Source organism: Lycium ferocissimum, chromosome 12 (assembly GCF_029784015.1).
Source record: "Lycium ferocissimum isolate CSIRO_LF1 chromosome 12, AGI_CSIRO_Lferr_CH_V1, whole genome shotgun sequence".
In the NCBI taxonomy this organism is placed as follows: Eukaryota; Viridiplantae; Streptophyta; class Magnoliopsida; order Solanales; family Solanaceae; genus Lycium; species Lycium ferocissimum.
Genome location: NC_081353.1, coordinates 53,733,350 through 53,743,193, shown reverse-complemented (window position 1 = coordinate 53,743,193; position 9,844 = coordinate 53,733,350). Strand labels below are relative to the sequence as shown.

Below are 9,844 nucleotides of genomic sequence, written 5' to 3'. Positions count from 1 at the left end.
TCTACCGACTCCGGCAAATCGTTGTACCCGTCCGCTCCTCAAGGTTCCACAAAGACTTAAACACTTGTACTAGTACGGAAGTTTGGAGTTCGAGCTCAAAACAATTGCCCACAAGTAACTTAAGAGAAAGAGAAGCAGAACATGTTTTGGTGTGTATGTAATTCACCAAGAAGGTAATTTTATATAGGCTGAAAATCTAGAAAGGGTCAAAGAGGATTAATAAGCCATTAACTCAGTTATATTAAGATAACTTAATGAGCCATTAAAATGGCTATTACAATTAAAAAAAAAAAAAATCAGCCTTTAATACAAAATTGAAGAGGAGATATGATAATTTGTTTATTCTTTGCATTATCACATGGTCATGTCCAACATTGTGCTCCTTGTTGACTGTCGAACACTCTCTCATATGCAGGAGTTGTCATCCTTACAGTCTCTTACTCCATATTACTCGAATTCATCGGAACAACCCGTTGAAATGTGCAAAAAAGTAAATTGTTTGATACTAGCCCGCGTCAATAACAAATACAACTGCGTATGAGCAGTGGATGGCCAGATTTGGTGAAGCCCAGCATATAATGGCAAGACACGAGCTGCAAGTACCTTATAATGTTTCTCTTCTTTTTAACTGCATAACTAGCTTTCTCTTCTAATTTATGTTTCCTGTTTATAGAGTTATATATGTTTATTATTCTTGTGGGTCATCTGTAGGAAGAATATTGAGATTCCAATTCTGAAATCCAGTTCAAGAATTGCTGCAAGACTTAACTACATGTGCCCTAAATTCTTTCCTGCTCCTGGTTTTTGGTCTCTTCAGCAATTGAAGAGCTTACCATCAGTCTCAAAGTTCCCGAGGGAGGTATACCTTACTGAAATTCTGTTTGGATGAGCAATATATTTTACTGCTGACAATGACTTGACCGTGGGTTTGTTGGCCTAATCGAGCAGCTATTTTAAAATTTTTCTTTTCAGTTGTCTCTTCCAACTTCGTGTCAGATCATTTATCCGGAGGACCTCCTCAAGGTGAGAGAATCGATTTAGTTTGGTTGAAATGGTTTTGACCTGAAATTACAACCTGCAATAATTGCTGCTTCTATGTCAGTAAAAAAAAAAAAAAACTTGCCTATCAAAAGAAAAAAGGACTTAAGAAAGTACATACCAATTTTAACTTGATTTGCTTTGGAATGTACATATACAGATATATTTTCCATAAAATCCACTGTCATCTATCTTATGCAAGTTATTCACTTTGATGCTTTGTTTTCTTATAATGAACTTTGTTTTCTGGAACAGCTCCATCTTCTTCCATACAAAGATCATGGATTAGACAATTCTGGTGTTCCTGCTACTATATGTCGGACAGAAATCTTACATGAGTTAACTTCGGGAATTCCAGAAATTATAAGTGCCTCTGAACATATTACCCAGCTATTGCGTGGGACCAATTGAAGAGCCATTGTTGCATGAAACTGGATTACCTAGTTGTCTGAAAGGTATATCAAGAGAGGATATCGAGATTGTTCTTCTCGGAACTGGTTCATCGCAGCTTTCAAAATACCGAAATGTTAGTTCTATATTTATTAATCTTTTCTCAAAGGGAAGTATTCTGTTAGATTGTGGTGAAGGAACACTGGGACAACTAAAAAGAAGGTGAAGTGGGAGTTCATTAATATAAGAGCCTATCATAAGCATATAGTATTTTGCCTAAACTGATATAATGTGCTCTTTTCAAAACAGAGTTGGTGTTGAAGGTGCTGATGAAGCTGTGAAGGGTTTAAGATGTATCTGGATTTCACATAATCATGCAGATCATCATGCGGGTCTTTCAAGAATTCTTGCTTGGAGACGTGATTTGCTCGGTGAAACTCCCCACGAACGTTTAGTTGTCGTAGGTACTCAGCAACTTGAGACATTTCTTAACAATCGCTCGAGGATCTAGATATGCAGTTCCTTGATTGTAGGGATACCGCAAAATCTTCATGGGAGGCTTTCGAGTCAAATGAAGACAATGATGCTAATGGGACTGCGAGCAGGCTAAAAAACATGCTTGGAAAAGTAGGATTGAGGGCATTAAATAGTGTTCCCGTTATTCATTGTCCACAAGCTTATGGGATCGTCCTAATGTTTTGGGAAGAAAATACCAGGTTGGAAATTTGTTTACTCTGGTGACACTAGGCCTTGTCCAGAAGTGGTTGAAGCCTCTCGTGGAGCAACGGTTCTCATACATGAAGCATGTTTCTAAAAGTCATTGAAATATCTTCCGCCGAGTCCTGTTCTTCTATCCCAAATCAATTGTCCATTTTGATATTTATTGTGTGTCATTTAACCACAGGCTACCTTTGAAGATGGCATGGTGGAAGAGGCTATAGCAAAAAATCATAGCACAATGCAAGAAGCTGTTGAGGCAGGGGATGCTGCTGGAGCATTTCGCGTCATCCTCACTCACTTCAGCTAAAGATGCCCTAAATTTCCAGTATTTAATGAAACATATATGCACAAAGCATGCATTGCTTTTGATCTGATGAGTGTTAGCTGATCTGCCCATGCTTCCAAGTGTTCTTCCATATATTAAGCTCCTATTTCCTGATGAAATGGCTGTCAATGAAGCTGATGATGTCAATGCTGCTACAGAAGCTTATTAAATGACACTATTTATGCAACCCTTTTTTTAAGCATTTATATGAGCGCCCTCATAGACTTGTAAATTTATCTAGTATAATTTAATTAACTTCCTTTGTTGGTTATGGTACTCAAAATTTTGTTTATTTATGAAGTTAATGAAACTTGTGTTTAATTCTTTTGGTTTTTAGAGAGAGGTAGAATGACATAAGCAACACCCTTTGATAGCTGGATAGTGATTCTTTAATCTTGTACAATTATCTCGTACATAAGCAACATCCCTTGATCTAAACATTTCAATCAGACCTTTTAATATCTTAAAAATACTTTAGTTAGATATTGATGATCAAAATGAAAAGCGAGTACGACTAAATACCCTCAATCAAACTCAAAATTGCTTTCTCAAAAGCTAAATTTAGCAGGATCTGTTTTACAAACGTACAGCTGCTTCCGCTAGTGCTGTTGGAACTTCCCAATATTCCATGTTGATTTAGAGAAGGAAAGAATGCAAGGCGCTGCAGAAATAAAAGAGATATGAACGAAACATATAATGAACACTTAATTTACTATACATAGCATAGGACTTCTGTCCAATCTTTAATCTATCATAGCATTTCCGTATCTTATCCATACACTTTTGCTTTCAGGATACACAATTCATTCACAAGAAAGGGAAAAAAGGAGGCTGAAAAAATGAAGGTTATGCAGAAGCCAAGTTGGGATTTGGGAGTTAAAAAACTTTACATTTATGAAAAGACCTCCTATAAGCAACTATGAAAGTTGTCACATCAAAATAGTGAAGCTTGTATGTATAACTTTCCACCCAGGCTTCTCAAAAGGATCCCAGAAAATAACAAAATTTAACGATCTTCTTCATTCTTTATTTTTCTATTGTTCCGTTGGTCCTTTCCTCTGAAGAAGTTTCTGCATCATAGTTCTTGCCAAAGCCAAGTTCCGACATGTCTTGTTTTGCCATCAGGTTCCTGCAAAACGCTCATAAGATAAAAAATTTCTTACTGCCTAAATTCCTACACAGGGTGATAAGTTGTTGTAGACGGGAAATTTATGGGCACAAGTGGGAGATAAACTAATACAAGGAGATATGAAAGACAAATTTGATGAAACCATTTCGCCAGAAGGTATACACTGTGTATTTACTTACCATAAACACCAATATACTGTAGGAATTGAAGTTATATTTAGACAACTTAGCTCTATTTCCCTAAAAGATGCGAAGCTTGGTTGAGATAAAAGTTTCCAGAGAAACATATATAGGAAAAAGGCAAAATGAAAAAGAATGAGGAAGTTTTTTATCCTATCTTCACAAATGCAGGAAATCAAAATTAGATTTCTATGAGATCTCTTTTCATTTTGTTTGGGAAGTAATCCCATTTTCTTAAATATGCTGCTTGGGTCCCAACAAAGGTGCAATCCAGCAAAAAATGGGAATCTCTTTCTTGAATGCTATTCTTCCTGTCCCTTCCCTAGATAGTTTCATAGGTTTGGTTCTGTATTAACTAATTGCTCTTAGATCAAAGCAATTATATTTTATGTTTCTGTATTTCCCTTGTCAAAGAAGAGAGTGCCAAACCCTTTGCTTCTACTTTCTGCATTTCTTTCCATATGCTAGCATCTTTTTGGCTTTTCTAGGAACAATTGATGCTGTTATACCAAAACTTGGGAAAAATGCGACCCAAGCAAACGGCAACTGGCCTTTTTATCCTTTCTCTAATAGGCAGTGGATTACTTACAAGACATCAAAATCAACAACATTGCATTTGTTCATGCTTTCTTGAGATATTTGACGGAAAGCATGCCGAAAACCAGAATAAATTATGAATTTGCATCAAATAATCTGCCATCATCCTCCACAAGGGACTCAATCATCTTGTTTTTTTCTTTTTTTTCTGTGGGGGGCATAACACTAATAGGAAATATAGAAGCTTATAGGCATATTCTTTACAAATTCGAACACATTGAAAATGTAGAGATGAACTTAAATTGAAAATAGTGTAAAAGTAAAAAAGAATTAAGATGTAAGCCTTGTGCAGAACTCTCATTCTTGCCAGTTGTATGAACTCACGGGCAAAATACACGGTTCAATATACTGTATGGCAAGAAAACATGTACTTTGTTGACTATAGGAAGCTGTATGCTTAAATATACTTCACATACTTTAAAAAAAGCAATGTAAGCGTTTTCCAAACCAAACTTACTTCTCCATACGGCACACCAGGTACTTTTTAGAGAGGTGTCTACAATTGTCAGATTTATGCCCAGAGAATTTAAGACAATTGAGGTACTCTTTCTTCTCCTAAAACAAACCAAATAGAATAATAAGTAACAAGAATGAATGAACCACGCAGAGGATAAATTATGCTCTATCAACAACCTTCTACTATACTTTTATATAAAAAGGAGGGAAAAATAGAAGGCAATACCAAAACCAATAAATTATGAGATGTTTGAAAGGATTATACCAGGTCACATAAATGCATATGGTCCAGAGGAAAAACTCCTTTTTCAGGTGGCACTGGTCTCAGTCCTCTATTTCCACCAAATGCTCCACCTATAGAAGACAAACTTATTATAATAAGAGTGACGGAAATAGGTAATCCGGAAAAAGAGAAGATGAGAGAGAAAGAAACAGAGGGTGAAGAGAAAGGACAAAGACAAATTAACTGTTCCTTTTGTCAATACTTTAATTTCCGCAATTCTATAAATAGCATGTGAGAGTAAAGGTAAGCAATCCGTCACAAAGTACAAGATCCCCCACTTAGGCACTTACATCAAATCAAACACTAAGTGAGGAAACAATTAGTTACGGTTATGATCATAAAAGTACAAATAAGACCACATAATGCTGATACCCATGAATTCCAAGCTCTATTCTAGTGGCATTGGAGAGACACGAAAATTAACCTTTTGTGGGTAAATATTTGACAATCATCTACTAGATGTTACTGGCTAACCATTTGCCTAAATATTCTAATTACCTTGTTCAAATTGTTTCATGAGATTAAAGTTATACAAAGTAAAATCACAAAGCTCAAACAAAAACTCTCACGTCACCCATATAGGTTCAGTGGCATAGCAACATATAGTGGAGGATGGTCAATTGAACACCCTGCGTCGGAAAATTATACTGTGTATACATAAAATTATACCAAGTATATAGGTCAAAAACTTACTTTCTATACAAAATTGTTAATTAAATCTTGATTCATGAACAACATTCATCGGAAAAAAAGAATTATATTGTGCATTTATAAAATTATACAAAGTATGTAAAACTTGCTTATATACTTTTATACATATTTTTTAGATCTTGATTCTTGACACTCTTAGCAAAATTCTTGGCTTCGTCACTGTAATACAATCCTTCCATTTTAAATCAAGCAAACACTGAAAATGTATCGCCAACTTACTCCGGATATCAATCGGTTATATAAATCAAACTTATCCAGCACATTTGCACTATGATTTATCCAAGCTTTCCGAAGGATACACAAAGAACCCAAGAAGAATGAAAAGGCAGAATATCAGAGTGTGGTTTGAATGGAGAAAAATGTTTTACATGGAAAATGTTTTGACTTACATTTTCTAGGATCATTTTAGTGTTGGTAGATTAAAAAGTAGCCTAAAAAGTATGTGATATATGGCAATTGCATAAGAGGAGGATAGAGTGAGAGAAATAGTGTCGTGGTAATATATTTGAGCATTAGAAGTTGACGATATTGCCTAAGTACTGCTAATGCAAGTGATATGGAGTAAATTGTAGATATATGGAAGGAAAAACAACCCACACCTATGGGTGTGTTTGGTATGGAGCAATTCCGGAAAATGTTTTTCAATTTTCCCATGTTTGGTCGGTCAAAATTTATGAAAATAATTTTCTCTAGGAAACCAAGTTCCTTAAAAATGAGGATAAATGACTTCCCTAATGGAAGTACAGAAAACAAGTTCCATAAGTGACATTTCACATTAATTGTCTCCTCCACACCCTCCAACACACCCTACCTCAACCCCATAGAGCCCATCCCCACCATCCTCCACACTCCTACCCTTCACCCTCACCCCCCCCCCCCCCCCCCCAAAACCCGCCGCCACACCAATAGTGTTTGCCTAGATTACTATCAAATGTTTTTGACATAATATTTTATACTTACTTACCAAACACCTCAAAATAAGTATAAAAAAAAAACCCCACTTATTTTCCAGGAAAACAATTTCCTTCATACCAAACACACCCTATAAGTGATGGAAGTCGTCTACGCCAAATTGTAGAGTATTTTACACCAAAAACACCCTAAATCGTATTACATAATCTAATCCCCTTTGACATGAATTTCAATAAGTGACTCAGCTCTAGGACGAAAGTGAAGAGAAACCCATCTAACAAAATGCAATAACAGTGACTCTGATTTATTTTAATCATATCAGTTTATAAATTCATCTTTCTCCCTCTCTAAGAGAAGTAGAAAGCTTGACATCCACTTATGAGTCAGCAAACTAATGGTAGAAGCACAATTATTAAACTACATTACCTATTAAATTGATTTCTTCTTAATCTCAACCTATGTCAAACTAGTTGTGATTGGCTATATGAATCCTCTGTATTCATTTCTCAAATATTTTCATCAATGCGAATCCCAAAATAACTACATAAATCATCTGTATCTATTTCTTCATATTTTTAACCTTAACTTTTTGCAACCCTCAACTTTATTCGAGCTTGGGACCGACTATACTTTGCCAAAATTTACATAGACAACCATAATCCAAAGTATCTCATCAAAAAAAAAAAAAAAAATTATGCTTCTTTAAGATTTATTTTCAATCAAAGAAACCTACTCCCTCAGTCCATTTTTACTTGTTCATGTTTGACTAGGCACACCCCTTAAATATCACCCCTAGTTATTATAAATCATCTAAGTAATTAAGATCAATCAAACAAACTTGAAAAATTGTACAGCCACTAGCAAATTCTTGACGTTTCCAATCCAATAATTAATAAGAAGGGTAAAACAGGTATGAAATAGTAAATTATCTCTTAATTTTCGAAACAGGACATGTAAGAGTAGACATCTATTTTTAATATATTGGACAAGTACTATTGTGACATATATGCATGTATGTATATAAATTGAGAGTATAAAAAGTAAAGAAGAAGGACAGAAGAGTAAATTCACCTGCACTCATTCTCGGAGACCTTTGATCGTCGTAACCTTTCTTTTGCTCTCGCCGGAAATTTGATAGTGGATCGGACGAAGAAGAATTATGGGCTGGACTTTAGTTGGAAAGCCCAATACTTGGAAGAAATTAGATGGGCTGGACCAAAAGGACTTGGGTTACAAGATATTAGGCCCCTTTTGTGAAGTGATTGTACGGTTTTCCTTCAAATGGACTGGTCTTTAATTTTTGTCCTTCAAATGGGCTGGTCTTTAATTTTGTCAACTTATGTCTAGACGAGGCATAAGTTCTTTAATGGCGCTGGAATAACTTGTAAATGTTATGATGCGTAACTTACGCCCTTTTAGGCATAAGTTCGATTTTGAAGAACAAAAATTAAAGATCAACACAAAATAGGGACATAAGTGCAAATGACCCGAGCATGAATTTCTAGGGAAAAAAGGGGGAGAAGTACAGGAACAGCCTAAACATAAAATTTACTATCACTTACCCATTTGGATCATTTAATCATATTTGGCCATCAAATAATTATCAATGATATATTACATTCAAAGAACCTAGAGGAAGAAGTTTAATTGGTATAGTTAGAGTTCGTTGAAAATACATAGATGAGGCAATATCTAATTTATTTATTTTTTCAACATTTCATTCTTATGATGGAGGAGTTAGGCACGACTCCAACCTGTATATACCAAAAAATAATAATTACATGGAGGAGGACCTATACCTTAGCCTCTGTTACAAAGTGCAAGTTGGACAGATCCCCCTTGTTACAAAATTGTTTAAACCGGTTAGGATTATGAGTAGCCAATCTACAGGTAAAAATGACTACTATATACAGAGAGATAGGAACCAAAAAAGTAGCATAGTTAGCAGTCATTGTATATAAACTTGTTTCTCTTGAGTCTGAACCTGAAGTTTGGAATTTCATCATGTTCTAACTTCAGTGCAACTCTAACTTATGAAGGAAGAGAAAGAGCTTCGTTGAAGATAGTCGAGGTTTTGATTTCTTCTCTAATATTGGCAAGTAGATCTGCTATAGAGTTTCCCTCTCTGAAAGTATGAGTAAACTTGAAATTGGTATTTCTTGTGCTCTACAAATTTGTTTAATGACATGGTTGATTTGCCAGGGTGGTTTCAAATTCCCTTTTAACATATTAATGATAAGAAGGGAATCTGATTCCACCACAACATTATTAAGACCATGATCAATGCACATGTTAATACCTCTCATCAAGGTTTTAGCTTCTGCAAGGTTATTAGTGCATTGGCCATAAAATTCTATATAAGGCTGGACCATATGACCTTCATGGTCTCTAACAATCCCTCCTTCTCCTACTGATCTTGGATTACCTTTGCTAAAACCATCAACATTAAGCTTAGACCAATTCATCTCGGGTTTCAGCCAAAGAACTGCTTTATAAATAGTCACTGGTTGCAGGTTCTATACCAATTTGATCTTATCAATCCAATTTGCAGGGATTCGAACACCAAGGAATTAGACATTAATAATCATAGCAATCAACTTGTTTACTTGTCGAATTATGAACCATGATGACATTTTCTTGTTTTCAAATCTGGCCTTGCATCTATTTTTCCAGATTTCCTAAACAATAAAAGTTGGTAAACATTGAAGGATACATTTATGGACATCATTAAGTCCTTTAGTGATCCATATTTGCATAGTATGTTGTCTTAACTGTCCATTAGACAGTTTAATACCACATAAGTTACTGAAAAAATTCCAAACCTGTTTGGCAATCTGACCTTCACTAAACAAAAGAATGGTGTTTTCCTCCTTGTTATTACTAGTACAACAGTTACAAATAGAAGGTATAATAGCTCCAAATTTTTTAACAGAAACATCAGTAGGGACTTTGTTTTGCAAAGCCCTAAATATAAAGAAGCAAATTCTGAAAGGAATTATCTTGTGCTAGATATTTTTACCAGTCAAGGTATTACCTTTCTTGTGTCTCACAATATGCCAGGCAGATTTGCAATTGAAATTTCCACTGCTATCAGGAGTCCAAAT

At 35.2% G+C, this 9,844-nt stretch overlaps 1 protein-coding gene and 1 pseudogene across 2 annotated transcripts; one reads left to right on the top strand and one right to left on the bottom strand.

Moving 5' to 3' along the window:
- Positions 1-358: 358 nt before the first annotated feature.
- Positions 359-2,946, top strand: LOC132039446 (tRNase Z TRZ3, mitochondrial-like; annotated as a pseudogene).
- A 221-nt stretch (positions 2,947-3,167) lies between these two features.
- LOC132040571 (uncharacterized) lies at positions 3,168-7,996 on the bottom strand. Of its 2 annotated transcripts, XM_059431221.1 has the most exons (5): positions 7,812-7,996; positions 5,100-5,188; positions 4,917-4,933; positions 4,836-4,873; positions 3,168-3,612 (listed from the first exon to the last, which is right to left on the bottom strand). In XM_059431221.1, exons 1-5 carry the CDS (start codon positions 7,819-7,821, stop codon positions 3,500-3,502), a joined length of 267 nt encoding a protein of 88 aa, XP_059287204.1. In that variant the 5' UTR covers positions 7,822-7,996; the 3' UTR covers positions 3,168-3,499. The 2 variants fall into 2 exon arrangements, with proteins under 2 accessions (XP_059287204.1, XP_059287203.1); XM_059431220.1 differs by having other exon boundaries at positions 3,168-3,602; positions 4,836-4,933; positions 7,812-7,954.
- Between the last annotated feature and the right edge of the window lie 1,848 nt (positions 7,997-9,844).

Bases quoted from the DNA above. Each gene is read 5' to 3' on its own strand.
- LOC132040571 (XM_059431220.1), bottom strand. The intron at 4,934-5,099 runs GTATAATCCTTT...GGTTTGTTTTAG, and splicing joins ATATGCATTTATGTGACCTG to GAGAAGAAAGAGTACCTCAA. The intron at 3,603-4,835 runs GTAAGTTTGGTT...AGCGTTTTGCAG, and splicing joins CTGGTGTGCCGTATGGAGAA to GAACCTGATGGCAAAACAAG.